The sequence below is a fragment of the Centroberyx affinis genome, unplaced genomic scaffold (genome assembly GCF_046629955.1).
Source record: "Centroberyx affinis isolate AG114_WGS23_722 - 3 ecotype Tasmania unplaced genomic scaffold, CSIRO-AGI_Caff_v1 ptg000185l_1, whole genome shotgun sequence".
Classification (NCBI taxonomy): Eukaryota; Metazoa; Chordata; class Actinopteri; order Beryciformes; family Berycidae; genus Centroberyx; species Centroberyx affinis.
The window spans coordinates 1-21,832 of record NW_027278880.1 but is presented as its reverse complement, the minus strand read 5'-3'; the positions used below and the strand labels follow the sequence as shown (position 1 = coordinate 21,832).

The 21,832-nt window shown below is 42.6% G+C and overlaps 1 protein-coding gene across 1 annotated transcript in view; it reads left to right on the top strand.

The window, feature by feature from the left end:
* prkcz (protein kinase C, zeta) overlaps positions 1–21,155 on the top strand; it is a 134,032-nt gene extending 112,877 nt beyond the window's left edge. The window contains exons 16-18 of the mRNA XM_071536210.1: positions 1,245–1,334; positions 11,654–11,769; positions 21,068–21,155. Coding sequence (XP_071392311.1) covers positions 1,245–1,334; positions 11,654–11,769; positions 21,068–21,155 — 294 coding nt within the window. The remainder of the gene's footprint in view (positions 1–1,244; positions 1,335–11,653; positions 11,770–21,067) is intronic.
* The last annotated feature ends 677 nt before the right edge of the window (positions 21,156–21,832 follow it).

Sequence of the window (21,832 nt, the reverse complement as noted above, 5' to 3'; positions counted from 1 at the left end):
AACTGTGTGAGCTACAAAGTCACGAGGGCGTTGCAAAATAACAGCAGCGGAAGAAAGAATAAAAGAATGAAAAATGTATGATATAAAATATGCAGTATTGAGAGTGAGACATTCTCACAAGAATATGAGGAAAACATATGTGAATGTATAAGCCAGTGATTCTTAACCTTTTTCATATCAAGGACCATAATGTCGTCCTCATTAGAGCCACGGACCCCCATTTGATGAGATTTTATTTTTCTGACCCAAATCTAAGATTATTTCTATTGTTAGATATGATTTTGTGACTCTCTGTATTGCAGGTAGGGAGAAAACAGTGAAGCTATGATCAAAAGTCATTCTTCTACATTCTCTAATTGTGATAACTTCTTGTAAATTAAATAATGATTATGCCTGGGGACCCCCTGGAACCCCCTCGAGGACCCCGGGTTGGTCCCCGGACCCCACGTTGAGAAACGCTGTTATAGGCTACACAAAATGTGCTGATATTCATATTAACAGACCTGCAATACTACAGTTCTACAGAAAGTGTCCAGGTGTGCATTGTAAAAAAAAAAAAAAAAAAAAAAAGAATTTACCTTATCCAATATATTCACAAATATAAGTACAGAACATGCAGATTTTTCACTGTGTCTACCCTCATGGTGTTTGTGACGGGGTTATATGTGTGTGTGTGTGTGTGTGTGTGTGTGTGTGTGTGTGTGTGTGTGTGTGGTATTGTGGTAGCGCTCCTGTTTATGCGAACGGCCTTGTCGCTTTTCACATGCACTTTGCCTCTGTAAGTCGTTGCTGTAATTGTTGTGATGAAAAGAGCGCAGCGGGAGTCCTCAGAGTTAGTGGGGGTGGGGGGGTGGGGGGGTGGGGGGGGGGTGGAGATTTATACATACAGGACATGATGCAACACCGGGATAATTAGCAACAAATCTGGCCACGCGGCGATTGCTCCAGCCTCTTAGGAGCCGTATAATGCCTGGAAACAGTAAGAGGAATGCTATCTGTTGACATGATATTACCCCCTGGACTTTGTTACTATCAGTATAAAGTGGAATTCACCTGACAGTAAGCCAACCATATCAATTTTATAGAAGAGTAGTTGATTAGCAGAGATATTTGGGTAACTGGGACTTACTGTACATGTATTCAAATCATTCTCAATCCAGTGGATATTACAAGATAGGGGATTAAAAAAAAAAGAAAAAAAAAAGAACAGCAAATAGAAATTTCTTTTGCCTTCGTCCCAACAGGATCCTAAAGAGCGGCTGGGTTGCCAGGTCCAGACGGGCTTCACGGACATCAAGTCACACACGTTTTTCCGCAGTATAGACTGGGACCAGGTAAGAGCCGACCCCGGAACGCGGGCCAAAAAGCAACAGCCGAACGACAATGGGCACACGGCCTTGTCGGGGGGGGGGGGTTAGGAGGGCTTTCTGCTAACGCGGCTCTATTCAGCCCATTTGTACGAAAACTCTTCAACAGGCACACAATAGGGTGCGACTGATACCGGGTTTAAGGCCAATACGTTTGGACTTCTTAAGTAAAAACTGTAAAAGCAGAGTAAAAAGTAAATGAAAAGAATATTTTCTCTCCTACGTATTAAGTACAACGTGTTTTCAGCACTCTTTTCAGCACTTCTTTTTAATACACATTTGATACAAGGCTACGGCACCGACTGGTCTGACTGCACTAACTTGAAAAACTTGAAACATGAAGTACAAGAGACCGTCGCCATGAGACCATTGCAAACAACACCGGCCTCTACGCCACATTTTACACTGTGAGCTAGGGCTGGGCGATATGGACTAAATCAAATATCACTATATTTTTGACCAAATACCTCGATATCGATATTGCGACAATATTGTGACTACTGGTGCTTTCACAAAATATTTACACAATGAGATTTTTGATAAATAATCATCAGTAATGTGGATATAATGACTAAGTGGGTAAAGGCAAATAATAGAACAGCTAGAACAGTCTGGTAAGTTCAGAAAATGACATCACTTTACTGTAATGCAGCCTTTAAAACCAGGAAAAGACAACACTTATGCCATATCACAATATCCAAAATCTAGTTTCATATCACAATATCGATATAATATCGATATATTGCCCAGCCCTACTGGGAGCCACCAGGTTGAATTTGGCGGGAAATCTGCTGGATCGCTTTACGGCACAAAACAGGAAGAAGGTTCTGTTCTTCCAGAGCAAACTGAGCTAAAGCTTTCAGAGTTTCTGGCAGCAGATGGTAGAAGGAGGGAAAGGCCGATGGAAAAAAATCACTTCCAACGTGTTGATCCTCTTCAGGGAGGGGGAGGCGGGGGGGGAGGAATCAAGGGGGTTTATGGGAAATGTAGTTCAACACTGCCAATACCACTAGTGTGAGATAGAGGCTACCAATCATTTCTTTACGGTAATAATACCAATGCATCACAATTAATTTGACAATGATATACAGTACTGTGCAAAAGTCTTAGGCACCCTAGATTTTTTATATATATTTCTTAGAGGTGTTAGATGTTTATTTGTTTTCTGCATTATTGTGTCTGTGGACTGCTCTTTCTAGTAATTTTTTTATATTTAGAAACTTTTCATGTCATTATTTTTGAAAGCATCTTCGCTTTACGGCTGTTTTTTTTTACATGTGCCTAAGACTTTTGCACAGTACTGTATTGATGTTTAAAACGCTACATGTTGCACCTTTAAATTCAACATATTGAATCAACCTGCTGATGAGCAGCTCCTAACACACATGAGGCGGAGGGTGATTCACCACCTATTCCACTTAGTACACAGCTCTTGTGTTCTCGGGGCTCGTGTCTCTGTAATGCCAGCTGCACTGACAGACAGCTGCTGACAGCTGATCTGTGATTTGACTCCGCAATCTGTCAGTTCACTTGGAACAAACGCAGTGACAACAAACACAGAGTAAACACCTCACGCCCACATCTAATGCCAATCAGCGCCGACAGCGTGTCACAGCTTTCAGTTTGGATCTTGATTTGCCTTTTGTCAGACTTGACGGAACGCGTCTATGATATAAAGAATTTAAACAATATGAAAAAGCATAACCTCCGTCTTTTTGTGCGATCTTAATCTGCACATCAGCGATGGGTGGAGCCCTTTGTGTTCGTGTGTGTGTGTTAAAAATGGATGAGATAGTTGTAGACATGGTGTGCAGACCACCGCTGTGTGCAATAAAGTGCCTCCCCCCCCCCCTCACTGCAGCAACAACGCAAATAAAAGTGAATTCCTAATCACACACACACACACTGAAGCATTAGTATTGTGTGTGTGTGTGTGTGTAGGGTAGCAGTTGCTTGATTGATGGCATGGGTGTGACGCACACAGCTATTTGAAAGCAACATGAAAGCGGGATATAGGCCATACAATATTAAGGGGCTTTCACCATGCCAAGCTAATGATGCATATGCTGTATGCACTAGCCCCTCCATATACACTTTCATACACTCTGCTGTCATTTACACTGATGATGTTAAGACTTTTAGGTGTTAAAGTTCTCCAGGTTTGACGATACTCAATATCCAACTGTGTGTTCAGATCAAACTTTTTAAATGGGAAACTAGAAAATCATGTCATTTTTAACACATCCACATGGCTAATTTGGGAAACATATATTTTTCAACATAACCGATATGAATAGCCAACGTGCCAATATGCCAGTTGCCACTGACATACGCTGTGTTCAGTGTAAAGCTGCAACGATTAATCGATTAATTGTCAACTATTAAATTAATCGCCAACTATTTTGATAATCGATTAATCGCTTTGAGTAATTTTTTTAAGAAAAATAAGTCAAAATTCTCTGATTCCAGCTTCTTAAATGTGAATATGTTCTGGTTTCTTTCCTCCTCTATGACAGTAAACTGAATATCTTTGGGTTGTGGACAAAACAAGACATTTGAGGACGTCATCTTGGGCTTTGGGAAAACACTGATCCACATTTTTCACCATTTTCTGACATTTTATAGACCAAACAACTAATCGATTAATCGAGAAAATAATCGACAGATTAATCGACAATGAAAATAATCGTTAGTTGCAGCCCTAATTCAATGTGCTTCACATAAAACACAAACAAATACATAATTTGTCTAGTAAAATGACATAGAAAGAAAGAAAGAAAGAATGAATGAAAAAATTGGAGGTTAATAACAACCTCCTAGGAAGGGTAATAATAAAAAATCTAACTATTCTCTTGTCATATTCCAGTATAACAAACCTATGATTTACCACATTGGAATTGTTGGGACATGTAAGTGTTGGCTGGTCCTTTTTATGTTTTATCATTTGAGTAAATAATTCAAGGGGGTGCACTTATGATCTGCAATAAATTTGCTCCATTACTTTCTACATGTTTTTCTATACGACAGACAGTAAGAATGAATGGCTATAAGGAATGACTCTAATGGACCGTGTCCATGAAGCCTGTTGGTCAACTAGACTGACATTCAGTCCCGGTCCATTCCACATTACAACCCACACCACAGCACTTCCACTTGAGAACGAGGGCGACTGAATCACAAATGCTGGGTGTGTGAGTCATGATGGGATAGGCCAGGAATAATCTATTGAACTGGACAATGTGAGTTCTTCAAGGCTGATACCAATGCCAGTATTTTTGAATCGAAGCTGCCGATATCTGATGCTTTGTGATGATATTTAAAATCGTTAAATTTCACCAGTTTAATGCAAAAAAAACCCTCACAAAAAAAGAAACACTAGAACTCTCCATTGAAACCTAGTATAATAATAATAATACATATTAATGAATACTTGTGTGGAATCTGATCAAAATGCCAGGCTCTGCTGTAACATCACTCGTAGCGTCAGCCCAGCTCTCCTCCGGCTCTTCGTCACACTCTTCCTCCTCTGCCTCCTCTCTTCCCTGCACTTACGCAAAAATGAATCTCCGGTGTCTTTTCACAAAGCTGAACCCAATGAGCAAGCGCACGCTTTGGAAGCCAGGTGGAAACAAAATGACAGTGTTGTGGCAGAGCGAGAGAGGGGGGCCCTAAAAGGAAGACCCGAAAATAATCCTTCCAAACAGAGCTTTTGTGAAACCTGTACAAAGCTTTACTTCAATTCTACACCGTTTTATTTGTGCCACATTTTTACTTTTGGCTTTATTATTGCCCCCTCTAATTTTGTTTTGTTCTTTTAAAGCTGCACCAGGCAAGAATTTTATGTAAGAATACACCCGTCTTATCAGCCTAAATCACAAATTGGGGCTGCATCAGAGAAGACCATCATCATGTCCCATCCCCACTGACTTGAAACACCGTAGATTCACCCCCAAATGAAATTCTGGTGCTGGATATGGACACTGGTGGGAAGTCTTCTCCGCACAGGAAGAGACAAATCAAAATCTAAAACTGTCTCCTAAACAGCAGTGAGCAGAGAAAGCTGGCCCCACCAACGTTAGATCTTTCTTCCTCTTCGGTCCCTTTGGTTTCCTTTGGTAGAAAGCATCACAGACCGGGCCGGATCGGTAGTTCATGTTCATGTTTGTTTATCGCAAGTATGTCTCAAAGGACTGTACAGAGAATAAGCCTAACTAGGTCTAACTGATCAACAATCAACCGTAGAACAGAATGATATCGGACAAGCATCAGGAAGAGTTCTCGAACAGTTACCTCTCACTGCCATTTGGAGCCAGTTTTAAGTCAGAGTAACACTTTTCAGTAGGCTGCTTACTAGTTTTCATAGGTTAAACTTTAGCGTCTCCTCGCCAGAATCACTAATTACTTAATTCCAAGCCATCGTCAAACAAACAAACCGGTACTTGTCTCGGTTCTAACCTTTATCCTGGAGAAGTCAACAGAGCTCTGTGTTCTTTTCCAGCAACGTCCTGCTTCAGATTCATACAGATCCACACATTTAGTCTACTGTTGGCCAGTGGGAGCGGCCCAGTACAGCCACAGTCTACTACTGTTGACCACTGCTGTTGGGGGTGAAATGCCTTGCTCAAGGGAACAGTGATTGGGAACCCAGTGAGCACCAACCGGGATTTCAACGTTGATTTCTAGTTGAAAACTGGGTGATAAAGAGAGACGATATTGATTAGTGTGAAGGTATTTCTCCAAAGTCATATTGCACTGGTAGGTGAAATGAAATGTGGTCTACACGAAGACGTCATTTCAACGCATTTAATGTTTCATATAAAATGTCATAAATATGGAATTATACAGGCTGTGTGCTGCTAACAAGAAGCTTCCAGGACATCGTAATGGGAGCACATCTGTACATTCATGTAAAATAAGAAATAGCGCTTACTGCTGTAACGCGCATGTGCAAGTACTTAGCTTCAACTACAACTGACATAGTTAAGTGGTGTAAATCCTAAGGGTTATATACTAAAATATTTAATGCAAAATGCAGCTTCGTCCGGTAGCTTACTGGTTAAGATGCATACCTCATAACTGCAACGTCTGCGGTTTGAATCTGGCTGTGGACTTGCATGTTGCCTCCCCATCTCTCTCTCTCTCCATTTATTTTTCCTGTGAACGCTGTCTTTGAACTTTTAGACACATGGTCACATTTAGACCATATTTCACCGGTGTAATATCCCGGTGAAATGTGGTCTAAATGTGAACATTCAATCAACGTCTTCAAAACAGTCGGTGAAAAAACTTTCACTTTGGAACCTGTTTTGAACGTCTTTTCACCGGTGGCCATAGTCATTTTTTAAACGTCTTTTCAACGGAAAAATGCTCACTGGGAAGAGAGAGCACTGATCACTTTGAACCGTGAACAATTGACTATATATGTGATCCTTGTTTGGAAAATCCTGTGGACTTGCATTAAGTTACTACAACTTCAGCATACCATTAGTATGCTACTCAATCAGATGTTAGCACTAATGTTAGTGTAAGATGAATGAAGTAAAGCCATTTCCTCATCCTCATTTTTACAGTACAGCGTCCCTCATGGGACAATTAGGCGGGGTGGCAGGTGGGGTGGGGGCATAAAAGGGGAGAAAAACAATTGTCAGGGTCTATTAATGAGTGCTGCCACAGTGCCTGTGAAGTGCACACCAAAGGCAAGCCGGGGAAAGATATCAAAGCGGAGAGACATCCTAAGCCCAACGACAAAGCTCCCATGTAGCGCGGAGGAAAAACAAGTTGACAAAGCTGTGAGAGGTGGAGGAGCGACGCTCTCTGCCCTCAAACTGGAAACCTGTCTCTAGACCTGACAGGCCTGGCATGCCGCTGCTGTTGTTACGACATATTAATATTCATCAGACAGTTCCTGAGGGAGCGCCGGGCTCTCTCTCTGAAGAGGTGACACGTTTGAATATCATTTACCTGCCTTGCTCTTTTATTCCCTCTCCAAATGCGCAGTTCTTTACTGCCAGAGAACTGTCACGTCGATGAGGGTGGAGAAGAAATTGATAATTTGGCAGCGAGTAGAACTGCAATTCACTGTGTATAGTGAGTTGTTTTTTTTCTGTTGAATTCATATCATATTTAGACAGGAGACCAGATTCCCATCGCCTGTTCAACATCGATGCATCCGGTCTCTTACCTTTGCCAGGAATCATCCCATTGTAACTTTTGTTTGACTTGCCGTGTGGATCCACATTAACACTACAAAGGCCGACTCCGGACAGAACTGTAGCATCCTACAAGCACTACTGCCAAAGCTCTTGATAGGCTAATTAGGCTACTTTACTGCCGTTACATCCTAAATTGTGATGAACTTTTGTAGTTCTGATATAACTTACAGACAATATAAAATAACCACCCAACATTCATCAAGTCTCCTACTCAAAGTCATCCCTTATATCGCTCAAACTGCACTTTGGACATTTCACTGTTACAGTGGCAGTTTACTGACATGCCACACCAGTGGGGGCACATGAAGATTAAAGAGTAACTAAACCAAACCCAAATCTGTGGTGAAGCTTGACACCTAATGGTGAAAAGTAGGGTACTGAACTGGCCATCTGCTATTGGCTCTATAGTATAGAGGGTGACATCACCTGGCACCAAAGACCTCCTCTATACTGTAGAGGGTGACATCACCTGGCACCAAAGACCTCCTCTATACTATAGAGGGTGACATCACCTGGCACCAAAGACCAGCCAATAGCAGATGGCCAGTGCAGTACCCTACTTTTCACCATTAGGTGTCAGGCTTCACCAAAAATTTGAATTTGCACCAACGGTTCAAACTTTAGTCCCGCCCGCAAAGGCTCTGATTGGCTCGATTGTTTCTCTGAGCGAGAACAAGCCGTTGACCAGAGCAACACCAGAGTCTCTGAATCGCTCGACAAAATCTGAAAAGTGGGCGGGAAGCGATTCAGCCGTCTGGAACCAGGTGAGGACAAAGGCGGCTGAAGGAATATGAGGATTTAGAAGCTGTTTTATAGTGCATCTAAATCTATAGCTATAGCCTGGAAACCACATTGTTAGCACAGCGATGTAAACAGAGGCAATGAACCCGGAAAAGGAAATGGAGCTGCTTTCCCACAAAGCAACAACAACAACCTGTCATGTGATCTGGTGTGTGAAGAGTTCCACTAGTTTGACCAGGAACTTGTCTCCGCAAACTCGTCCCTTTGTTCATACGAACCAGCAGAATATATAGAAATATAATAACTAGTATTTTTTGACAGTCTGACTGGCTTGTACAGAAAGTGGAGGGGCATTTTGAACGATATTTCACTTCCAAAATTCACATCTTATGTTAATCTCCTTGTACTTATGGAGACCCGCCCTGCTAGTTGTAGACGACAACGATGGATGAGATGAAGAGAGAAACTGAAGTACCACTTAAAGTGTGTGATTAAGTGCTGCGAGTGTGTGTGTGTGTGTGTGTGTGTGTGTGTTGCATGCCTCCTCATCTGCTGATTGGCTGTAATTAGTCGCCAGTCACATCGGCGGCTGCCTCAGATCAGGATGAGTCACATCGTCCAATCCCGTCCTGGAATCATCTTTGCCTCTGGAATGCACACACACATTACAGACACACACACACACACACACTCTCTCTGACAAGTCCTGTGATCTGTGGACCCTCGGATCTCCCATGCAGCCCTGGCTCTCGCTCTCCTCTTTCATGTACCCCTCTGGCCTCAGGGCCACTTCCTCTGTGTGTGTGTGTGTGTGTGTGTGTGTGTGTGTGTGTGTGTGTGTGTGTGTGTGTGTGTGTGTGTGTGTGTGTGTGTGTGTGTGCGCGCATGAAGGTGTAGGGCTCGATCCTGGCCCTCATCGTGCTTCATTACCACCACACAGAAGCCTCAGCCTTCCCCCGAAAAACACATCAGAGAGAGCAGAGTGGGGGGAAAGTAGGAGGAGAGAGAGAGAGAGAGAGAGAGAGAGGAAGAGTTGAAAAGATAAAAGAATCGACAATAAGTGAGACAGAGAAAGGAGAGAGACAAAGAGAGAGAGATGAGAGAGATGACGACGGGAAGCGAGGGGGGGGGGGGGGAGACGGCGACGGAGGGGCGTAGGTAGACGCTGGAGAGGAAGAGAAAGGGATAGGGGGGGAGAGAGAGAGAGAGAGAGAGAGAGAGAGATTGGGGGAAGGTGGAGGCCAATTTGAGGGGAGAGCAAGAAAAAAAGAGGGGATAGAAGGAGAGGAGTGCGAGTCGGAGAGTTGTTCCTGTGTTGTTTGTTTGAAGTTCTTCCCACAAAGCGCTTTGAACCAATAACGCTAATGATCCAGAGAAGGTGCCGCAAAAACCAGCAGGAGAACCAGGAGCTTTGTAGGAGCTAAACACACACACACACGCACACACGCACACACACACACACACACACACACACACACACACACACACACACACACACACACACACACACACACACACGCAACTAACAAACAAGCGGTGCAACTGAAAAGCAAGTTGTGAAGGTTTTTAAGGAGGACAAGATAGAAAGTGGCAAATTCACACAAAGTTGGACTTGGATTGGTGACATATTTATTGTAGAATTGATCAGAATTACACTGGTTGTCTATAGGAAGCCTTCAACCTGAACTGATTCTCCCATACAAGTATGCATGAATGTTATTGTTATTATTATTACTATAATTTCAATGGAGAGTTTTAGTGTCCCATGGTCTAAATGCTGTTTCAGAGGCTTTTCCACCCTGAATAATGTTTTTTTTTTTTTAATTTTGGCATGAAAGTTGTCAAATTTAAAGATAGTGAATATCAGCTATTAGAAGCTTCCATACAAAACTATTAGCATCTGCATCAGCCTTCAAAACCCCATATTGGTTTAACCCTAGGTCTTATAAATATCTGCCTAAATCCGAGCCTCAAGCAAGCCTCTGTACTTGTTTTTTTTTTTTTCTGACATCATTCTCTTCTCAAAAACTGTCCTCAGTGGACATTTTAGCAGTGATGGATGAGGACCGATGCGAAACCATGGAAACAAACCAGACAAAAACTCTCCTGGCTGAATCACGCGGCCACAATTACTCCGCAGCCTCACCCCTCTCCGCTCTATTCTCTGTTTTTTTTTTTTTCCCCTCTCCCGCTCTCGGTCAATTCTTCATTGCCACCGAACAATGTAGAAACAAGGCTTTCATCCTTTACATTGTGTTGATACACCAGATCTGAGCGTGTACATCAGTGCTACAGTCAGCTGGTGCACTAATTCTGTTGTGCGCTGATCTCGGTCAATAACGATTTAAGACTCAAATATCCTTAAGATGCGAGGTATCATTTTTTTTTTCATTTCGCTTGTATTTAATACTCGGAAAACACATTGAGAGACGGGGCCCTCTTTATCGAGAGTTTACATACAAGGAGAGAAACGCAAACAGTAATTACATTTGTGTCATCAATTAAAGCAAATCAAAACATTCACCAAACATCAATTAAGGCATTCACAATTCAATTAAAGCATTCACCCAACAGCAATTAAAATCAAGTAAATTAAACAAAATTAAATCAAGTTAATCGGGTTATCATATTTCTGAATTGTATTAACCTTCATTATTCAAGATTAAAGTTTGTCTGTTGAGTGGAAAATAGTAAACAGGTACAGATCCTGTACAGTCCCACGTCGCATTTCTGTTGATGACATATGAATTCCAATTGGCCACTAATTAGCCACTACTACCTTATTTAAACTTTTAATGAGAGGTGCATCAGTACTAATTTTTCAGAATGAATACGAGTACCAAGTACTTTACTAAGTATTACTCAATTTAGGAAGGAACAAGTGCATTACAGGATCAAGTGCATCAATTCTGATTTTTTATTTATTTGATCAAATGATGCCCTGACCATTGCATATCAGTCCTCAAGTAAAAAAAAAAGAATTTTCAATTGATAAGATAAAAAATAGGCTACATAGGATATAGCTTCTCATGCTTTTTTTTACATTGGTCAATAACAGCCTAGCCTATTCGTTTTCAGCAAATTGAGATACAAATTTCCAACTGTATCCACCCCAAAACGAGTAGCTTGTCTTCCCCCATGACTCAGGGCCAGTCGGTTACAAATATGTAAATATATAGTGTGGTGCTCCATAGATCTGTGGAGTAAAGTGCATACCATCTGCTTGCAAACTCTGGTTTCAAGTCTACCTTTCTATCTGGAAAAACAGCTTTCTCATAAGGAATGCATTTATATTGCTTATGTGGTGTGTGTGTGTGTGTTTTTTCCCCACAGCTGGAGAAGAAACTGGTGACACCGCCCTTCAAACCTCAAATCACCGATGACTACGGCCTCGAAAACTTTGACACCCAGTTTACCAATGAACCAGTGCAGCTAACACCAGATGATGAGTAAGTACTACTTCTCAAACTGACTGAACAGAATTCAGACGCAAAGCATTGGAGTTATGCCTGTTGACGAAAAGTCGGAAAAAAAAAAAAAAACTACACAAACATTGAGAATGATCAAAGGACCTGAAACTCATAGAATATAACAAATGTAAACTTCTTTTTTATCAATTTATTTCTTTTTGTTACAATAAATTATTTCAATCTTGAATCATGGTTAACCCCCCCTGCTCAGTCAGGCTATAGTGGGCTATACAACTAGTGAGATTTTGCCACTTGACTTTAAACCTATTTTCCTTTCCACTGCATCAGTAGCTGAGAGAGAAGTTACAAAAATAAAATGAGCAAAGCTATCCGAGTTTATATATAGAAAGGATGGATTAAAAAAACAAGAGAGTTGGGATTCAGGGGGGCCCCATGCTCCCCTTTGCCCAGGGCCCCCAAAACACTAAGTCCGCCCCTGGCTCTGATATAGCAGGATTGGAAATGAAAGACACAGAGGATTAGTGTGTTAACCTACCTCCTGGTAAACCGCTTAAACCTGCATCACTTAGTCTCATATTTACCAATGTATTCTGTCTGTGATCTTGTATTAACATATTTATGGCATTTCAGTGATAAAGGAATTACCAAAAACTGCTACTACTACTATTACTATACAGCTTCACCTGCTGTCTTCTGAAGTGAACCTTGCATCTTTTATTTTGTCATTTGCTTTTAAAGAGTAGCTAAACCCCAAACCCAAATTTGGTCTTTGGAGCCAGGTGATGTCACCTTCTATAGAGTACAACAGGTGGTGACATCTGCTGGCACCAAAGATCAGCCAATAGCAGAAGGCCAGTTCAGTACCCTACTTTTCACTAGGGATGGGCATCTCAAGCAAAAATACTATTCGATATTCACTGGGAACTATGCGACCATTCTTCGAAGATCACCGATCTCTCATTTTAACGTTAAAACGAGAGAAGGACCGGTTCGGGGCTAATCAATACTAAGTAATAATCCTTCTCTCGTTTTAACGTTAAAACGAGAGAAGGACCGGTTCGGGGCTAATCAATACTAAGTAATAATCCTTCTCTCGTTTTAACGTTAAAACGAGAGAAGGACCGGTTCGGGGCTAATCAATACTAAGTAATAATCCTTCTCTCGTTTTAACGTTAAAACAAGAGAAGGACCGGTTCGGGGCTAATCAAGCCATAGCTATTTACTACTAGCAAGCTATGAAAATGTACTTTTTAAGACAAGACGATAGTCGCATAAACTATTCGATTTTTTATAATTTAATGACTATTCGATCCCTACTTTTCCCCATTAGGTGTCGGGCTTCATCACGGATTTGGTTTAGTTACTCTTTAAAGAGTAACTAAACCCTAAACCCAAATCTTTGGTGAACCCTGACACCTAATGGTGAAAAGTAGGGTACTGAACTGGCCTTCTCCTATTGGCTGGTCTTTGTGCCAGGTGATGTCACCACCTGTTGTACTCTATAGAGGGTGACATCACAGGGCACAGAGACCAGCCAATAGCAGATGACCAGTTCAGTACCCTACTTTTCACCATTAGGTGTCAGGCTTCACCACAGATTTAGGTGGGGTTTAGTTACTCTTTAAGTTATGCTAAAAATCAATCAGGCAAACAATCACGTAGTGTGTTGATTAGCAACAATAAAGAACATCTATAATTGAGGTGCCCTTGAGCCAATGACACGTCCAATGGAGCAGTACAACATTGTGGTTGTACTGGGCAAGTGTGAATGTGTCCAACTCTAGGGCATTGCTGAAAAAAGAGCCAATGTGCTCAGCAAAACCTTCCCTGGTTAAATAAACATTTATGAAAGAACTCTCACTTTCCTTCAGCGGAGTGCCATCTCCCAAAACACTTCTGCATCCAACGAAGACAAAGATCCCCCCCCCCCCTCCTCCCATCTACAAGGTCCCTACAATCACGTCTTTCTCCATCGGGGTCAGCGGTTGCGATGAATGCGTACACGTTGCCTTCGGGGATCTGACGGGGGGAGTCCTTGTTGTAGATTAGACTTCGGAGAGAAAGGGCTGAAAAGACCTGGCACAGCAACAGACATGGTGTGGGCTCCATTGTCGCGGACCGTCTGCAGCCGGAGCACGAAAAAAACAAGCACAGCCTCTTCTCCTCCGCGCCGCCACAAAATGGATTCCATAAGGCTTTGGCAGGAGGGGGGGGGGCGATGCCAACAGATATCACCAGGCTTATGTTAGAAAACACTTTCATTCAAAATCGGTGCCGGATTAATTTTTGAGGCTCTGGCGGTTTTTTTTTTCGTTTGTTCCCATTACGCTTTTATTAGACCGATTTTAGCCAGGCTTTTTCTCGACCGCCGAGCTGTTCGGACCAGAATTTAAAAAAAAACCCGGGTACCTCTTTGCAAGATCGGACAAATCTCGCAAAAAAAATGTGACCCCTATCAGCATTTTCATGAACAGGGTGACAACAGGAGTATTAGAATCTCACAAAAAATCTGCATGATTAGACCTCCTCCGTGCCATTTCCCTCTGGAACTTCCCTTACATGGGAAAATATACGGGATGGGGGAATATATTGGAAGTGAAATATGCTAGAGCACTTCATAGAGCAGTGGACTAAGGCACATACCACCTACTGTGCCAGTTTGACTTGTTAAACGTCATCCCTCTCTTTCTCTCATCTATCCGTCCTGTCACTCTTGACTTTATGCCTGTCAAACGAAGCAGAATCGGGGTAATCTTTGCAGAAATGAAAGACGCCGTTCAAGCTGTCAGGGACTGGCTAACTGGTTTCTGCCGGGTGGTCGACCGCACCGGGCTCAACTGTTGTGGGTGAAGTGGAGACTTGACGCACGAAACGCCACAGCTTTGCCACCTTGACGCTCTGAAGCATGTACGAGCAACAACTACGACCTCGCGAAATGGCAGCACGCAGAGCCCTAGGAGCTTCCAGTGTTAATTGGAGCCTTATTAAATGCCCGTCATCCGCTGCACCTGTGACAGACGTCTTTGGGTGGCTTACCCATGGCCTGTCCCTCAGTGTGGAGCCGCCGCACACCTCCGCTGCTCACTAGACGCCGATCTTCAAAACCTAGCTGTGGGCGAGCCTCCCAGCTCGTTACGGGGCTGAGGCGAGGCGGCTCTGACGCTCATCGGAGCTAATTTGCGACGGGATTTTTGACGACGGCGGTCCGTGACAGACTGAGGTGGGGAAGGGGTGGGGGGTGGGGGGTGCAATTGTGTGGGGGTGGCGCGGGGATGGGGGAGAGGGAGCGAACGGGTGCACACGGGGTGGAGAGCGCTCTGCCAGTTCGGTAGGGGAGATATCAACCTGGCATCAAACGCCACGGCACATCAAAAGGAGACGCACGCCTCCTCCCTCCTGTCTCACACTTTATCTCCCCATCCCTTTTTTCTTCCCTCTGTTACCAAGGAGAGGGGCTGACGTCGCCCACTCCCGCTAGGAGGGGGGGGGGGGGGGGTGATGCAAAAAAAAGCACTCCAGTCTCCCCTCTCTCTCCCACTCGTGATGGGTTTGGCAGACGAAGAAAGGAAAGCGAGAGCCGTGTAGGGAGAGAGAAGGGTAAACCCTCCGTGTTAGAGATTTACATTGCGGCATTAAAACCCAGGATTGCTGGGGGCCCTTGCCAACATAGCGGGGGGGGGGGGGGGGGGGGGGGGCTTTAGTTGTTCCGTGCCAGCTCCCTGTCTTATGAAATGGCAGCCGCTGCCAGCGCCCAGGCAAGGACACCTTCTTCTTCTGTGGCGTCGGTCCTTGGCTAGTCGTTTTGGAGTCTTGCATATATTGTGGCCAAGGACTAAGAAGTGCTTTAGTGAACCTGTTGCTTAATGAAATTATTTTCTAATGCACTTGCTCATCGGGGGGGCAATATCAAATTAAATATTTTGTCCAAGTCCTTGAAGTAACTCGGCACAGCTGGTATCACAGTTTCACTCAGGCTGCAGACACTTATCGTTATGCTTGTATCCTCTCTTAGCTGCTGATAGAGTTGGACAGATATAGCAGTTCGTAGATGTACTGGGCTGATATTGGCCTTTTTAGCCTTAAGGAGCTGCTAACCCACCTTAAAGAACTTTATTGATATTGCTTTCTGGTCTAAATGCTGTGTCAGAAGCTTTTCCACCCTCACAAGAATACAATTCTGGGGGGATTTTTGGGCATGAAAATGGTCAAATTTGGAGATATCTAAAGGAAAATGACACTCTTGGATACTCTTACACTGTTATATATTATCAATCTGTGACGTTCAATGCATTCCAGGAGTTATTTTTTGCTGTTATTTTCGTCTACTTCTACTTCAGTCAGTGATTTCCTACATTTCTCAGAACGCCTTTCGACAACCTTGCCGGGACTTGTTGCATCCAGCTGGGTTTTACGTGTGAGAGATGGAGGTGGAGAGAGCGATAATGATAACGATAGTGTTAGTAACGGCAAGAGAGCTAGAGCTACAGTTGAGGAAAAAGCTCAAGTACGGGCTACTGCTGGTGGAGAGATATTTGCCTCTTCCACAGTGGATTTCTCCCTGTATGATACAAAAAATGGCGAGTCTAGAAAGAAAGCCTGATATCGACACAAAATATCAGTATCGGCCTTCAAAAGTCTATATCGGTTGAACTGTCTACATATCCCTGTCTTGCTCTACCCTGCTCTTGTTCCCTCTCTCCGTTTTACTCCTTCCTCTTTCCCACCCTCGTTCGCTCTCTCCTCTCTGCATCTGGTAATGCTTTTAAGCCGTGCCTTGGAAAAAAAAAAAAGAAAAAAAAAAAAAAAAAAAGGGGGCAACATTTGCGCTGGTGACCACACTGTTTGTTTTGGTCGATTCCCAAACCTTTCCTCCTCTCTTTTGTGTCTCCCTTTTTGTGGTCTCTCTCTTTTCGCCTCTCTGTTCTGACCAAGATAGAAAACTCCACGATAGAGAAACGCTATTCTCGATTTCTAATTGTTATATTGGTTGTTGACATTGGTATTACAACCTCCTCCTACTTACTGGATGTAAGAAAAACATTTGTTTCATCACTATTCCAGTCCACACACTGAGCGATAGACACTGTACCGTTTCATTCACTTCTCATCGTGTCCTCATGTTCTATGTGGGTGGGATTTGCAACCTGTTCAGCATTGCTGTTGGCCCCTAAAGGGAGACCCCCACCCACCTGGTACACCGGGGGGAAGTCCAATGAACGCACCTATTGTTTTAACTTCAAAGCCTTCCACACAGAGCCTCAAGGGGAAAAGCCTCTCACCCTCTCCCAGTGAGAGGCCTCCTTTTCTGGGCTCCGGTTCCTCGCCTCCCCCTCCACCCCCACCCCCCTCGCCGCCACCACCACATATACACACAGATGAGTAAACAACCTGTTGCTGCAGGAAAAGAAGCCAGCGACGTTGCTAAGGGAGTACATTTATTTTTACCCAGCCACTCCGATGCCCACTGGTTCTGGGGTTTCACTCCATTTACCCGTGATTACAGCTTTGTTAATGGAAGCGACACACTCCGGAGAAAAAAGCACAGTGAGAGTTCCTCCACTGATTAGTCTACATGATGTTCTTTCCGCCTCCCTTTGCATCCCACACTGGGCAAAGAGATGCCGTTCTACTAGGGTTTAAGGATTAATTCCGAGAGCAACAAACTGGCAAATTAGAACAGCATATGTGGCAAGCTGGTTGAACAGGAACATTACTGGTTTTAAAGTATCGACCCGTCAGGTGGGTCGCAGCTGACGCACAACTGTCGGTTGGTACAGAAGAGGAACAGGTCATTGGAAGCACATCCCAACAACAACAACAGAGGCGAGGTATAATAACAGGGCAATGAGCAGATGAAAACGTATGGGAGCCAAGTGCAGTCCAGTCATGTAAAATCAAAGCATTGTTAATTCCTATTTCAGCACAGTTATGCCCTATTGAGTATGAAATCCAAACCTATAAAATGCAAGGACCACAAAAGGAATATTGTAGCCAGCCAGCTCAATACCAAACTGTAACACTAGCTAATATCACTTGCAATAATAGTTCAAGATAGGAGTGTAAAAACAGTTTAATCAGATTCAAAAAACAATACAAAAACATATTAGTTATATAGTTATGGGGGCACCTACTGTTATGTTGTGAAGTCCCAAATTGCATCTCAAGAGGACAAGGGGTTACGTAGGTTGTAGTTCTCCATTGTTACAAAGCCTTTTCTTTAAGTTTTTACGTCTATAATAACATGCGGTTAACGTTTAACGTAATAACGTTTAGTTGCAGTAAGACAGTGGTTCTCGATGTGGGGTCCAAGAACCACCAGGGGTCCTTGAGTGGGTTCCAGGGGGTCCCCAGCAAACCGATCTATTGTTAAACTCCAGCATTATTTCATTTACAAGAAGTGAACACAGTTGGAGAATGTAGAAGAATGACTGTTTTGATCATAGTTTCTCTGTTATCTCTCTACCTGCAATGCAGATAGTCATGGAATTCTGGACAAAATCATATCTAACAATAAAAATATTCTCCGATTTGGATTCGAGAGACAAAATCTCATCAAACCCTTCATATGAAAATGGTTGAGAATCACTGCAGTAAGACATACTATTGAATACAGAATAATTATAAGTCTAATAATAATAAAATAATAAATATAGCTGCTTGGCAGCGATGCACCAGGGTTCACTACATGAGGACAAGAGATGGGAATGACCTGGCTGTTGGGAAATGTTTGGAACATATGGAGTTAGCTATGCAGCTGTGCAGAGCAATTTTACTCATTTTACTCTACTCACAAATGAAGTGTTAGATGAATGTTGACATACTAAGTATTGACTAATAATCTTTTTTTCATGTAAGACATCATCTAGGTGAGATTGAGAAGAGCAGGTGTTGCATATTTCCAATGATAAGCAGTCCAGAGATCCATAGCATTTATAGTTATGCAAAAGATGGTGAAATAGAAGTGCAGTGTGTGATGTTAACATGGGTCTTTGATTCCACACAATAATATATAGTTGTATAGAGTATGTGGGTAGTTACAGTTGCTTGAGAAGCACTTTGTTGAGTTGTTCAAAGTGCACTGAGCAAAAGGGAAAATGCAAGGTATTACGTACAGTTGAGGATGACACAAGGAGACACTGAGCATTCACCACACATGAGAGGCAAGAGGCAAAAATGTGGGTCTGACCCAATAGTTTCCCCCTCCTTTTGTTCTGTTTGGCTGGTATTTTACTTTAAAAACTTTCTGATTTTCATTTAAAAATAAATCTTATTTTCTCTCGCTCTTTTTAACTCTGGTCATATAGTTGTATGTTGTATCTTCCTTTTGAGCGAGCCATGGTTTTGAGGGCTGTGACAATGGAGAGTAATAGAGGGCCTAAGAATGACTCTTGTGAAGCACCATATATCAAATGAGGGTTCTATTTAGAAAATAAGACTTAAACCAATTCAGAGCTGTGTTTTTTTCAGGAGAGGGTGGACAATGGCATGTTTAAAATAAGAGGGGACCGCACCAGTAGTTAGTGAGCTATTTATGATGGCTAAAATGTTTGGGCCAATGGTACCAAGGACCTCCTTCAACAATTTGGCTTGGATAATGTCCAAGGAACAAGATGAGGATTTCATGTGAGAAAGTATATGAACGTGGGACTCAAGGGAAACTTGCTCAGAACTGTTAAAAGATGCAGGCCGACGCAGGGAGGCGAAGATAACACCTTCAGGAGGGACAATCTGGCACCTAATATTCTCTACTTTCTAAATGCTGCAGAAACTCCTCACACCTTTCTGGGGTAGCCTCAATATTGAGTGTTGAGCAGGGCGAGAGGACAGAATCTATTACATTGCAGTTTTTGAAGATGAGATCCTTGGAAATGGAACTGGAAAACAAAATTAAAAATAACGTCCTTATAGTCGGATACACAGACATCATCTAAAACCTTTAACAGACTGAACCACATTAAGACTCTATAAGGTTAACAAAATCATGGGTGAGATTAGTCCATGATGAATATGTATAATTGCAACCAAAAAGTTTTTTTTTCCATCATCATCATGATCATTCTCAGCTAGACTTTTATACCCCCATCACCAGAAGATGCCAACAGACCGCAGTGCCACAGCTGATGTCTGCATCCACAGCAATATAATGACCTAAATCAGTCTGTATTTGTTTCTGAAATATATAAATATAATATGTGTGTGTGTGCATGGGATGGGGGAGCAATTTGTGAAAAGCGTTGGGTCAGCAAAACGCCAGAAAGTACTAAACAGTTAAGATAAACAGCAACAAAGTGTAAGGTATTTAAAAAAACATGACAGATTTCTTAAGTCATTGTGAATTCCCTGAATGCTCATCTCACGTTTCCTCTTATTCCTTGCAGGTTTATATAGTATAAATAATAAGAAATAGTTTTTAGGATATTTATTACTTTTGAGTTCTGGGGCCGGTTGCACAAAACACCTTAAGTTAAGATTTTCCTTAAAGTCCGAGTTAAGGTTTCTTTAAAATGTTCACTTAAGTATTTAAGGTTTTCTCCTTATCTTGGTCTTATACTTAAGGAGTCCCTTAAAGTTAGTTAAACCGTTGCACAAAAGACCTTAGCAACCAAAGTAAGGAAAAAAACTTAAGGTACCTCTGACTCTATCTTAACCTCAACATGGCCGAGTTTATGGCGATAAATGAAGAAGTTGTCGTATTTTTTTTGGACCTCTTGCATGAACCTCTTCACCAGACTTCTTGAATTAATTTTCGTTGCAATTTCCTCCCACATTCATTGTTTTCTGTTTGCTGTAATTTGCGGATCAAATTTACTTTTTAGTATGTGCTTTCTTTTATTGTATTCCTCCAGAAGTATAATCTTTTCCTCCTCTGACCAATTTGGTTTTCTTGTCTTCTTTTCTTCTGCCATTTTTTTACTATCTATAGGCCGACTTTGTGAGACGATAACAGGTGAGGCGATAACAGGTATCACAAGCGCAAGTGCAAGCAAACAAACGGTCTCCATGGAAACTGTAGAATTTTACCGCTGTAAAATCTCTTTCAATGCAGTAAATGCCTTAACGTTTTTCCTTAACTAAGGAAACCTTTTAAGGGATTCTGTGCAACACCCTTAAGTAAGTCCCTCAGCTAAGGAGAAATTAAGCCTTAAGTGTCATACTGAAGGAGAAAACTTAAGGTGTTTTGTGCAACCGGCCCCTGATTCTGAAACGCTGTATCGGTATTTGCCTTCAACAACCAATACCAGTCTAACCCTGTTTGTGGTAAAACAATGCCTCCAATCTTAATCTCTCTCTCTCTCTTTCTCTCTCTCTTTTTCAGGGATGTCATCAAGAGAATAGACCAGTCGGAGTTTGAGGGATTTGAATACATCAACCCCCTGCTGCTATCCACAGAAGAGTCTGTATGAAGGAGAGACCAGCTTCCTCCTTCGCCCACCTACTGTCTGTCCAAGCTGCCGTCTCAGCCAAAACCGACTAGCTAGCCAACTCTGTAAAGGCGAGGAAGAGGAGGAGTAAAGGACAACAGGGAGGACAAACCCCCCCACCTCCCACCCTCCTCCCCCTCCCCCCCCCCCCTTCCCGACCTCGTCGACAAAGACTCGAGGGCAAAAGACGAGTGTGAGAGTTTCTTTCACGTTGTTTTTGCCGCGGGGGGGGGGGGGGGGGGGGTACCAAACTCTTCTTTGGCGGCGTCTACACGAAAAAACAAAAAAAGACACTGGAGTACAAGAACATTTCCCCAAACTCAGTTGTTACGTTGTCTTCCCTTTTTCATTTACTTCTTTCCTTTGGCTTCATCCCTTTCTCTCCTCCAAACGTCCATCTTTGTGTCAAAGCACGACTGGCTTTTGTAATTTGAACGGAAAGCTACTTCATTCTGTGCCTGCCATCAATGAACACACGTCAACCCGTCTCTCGCATCCCTGGATGAATATGACAGTTCTACTTTTAGAACTTGAAAATTTACGTGCACTTTTTTTTTTTTTTTTTTTTTTTTTTTGGGTTAATTCCTTTTTTCTATCTTGTAGGGGGTGATGCCTCAAGCGAAACAAGAATGTACAATGACAAAGAAAAAAATAAGTTA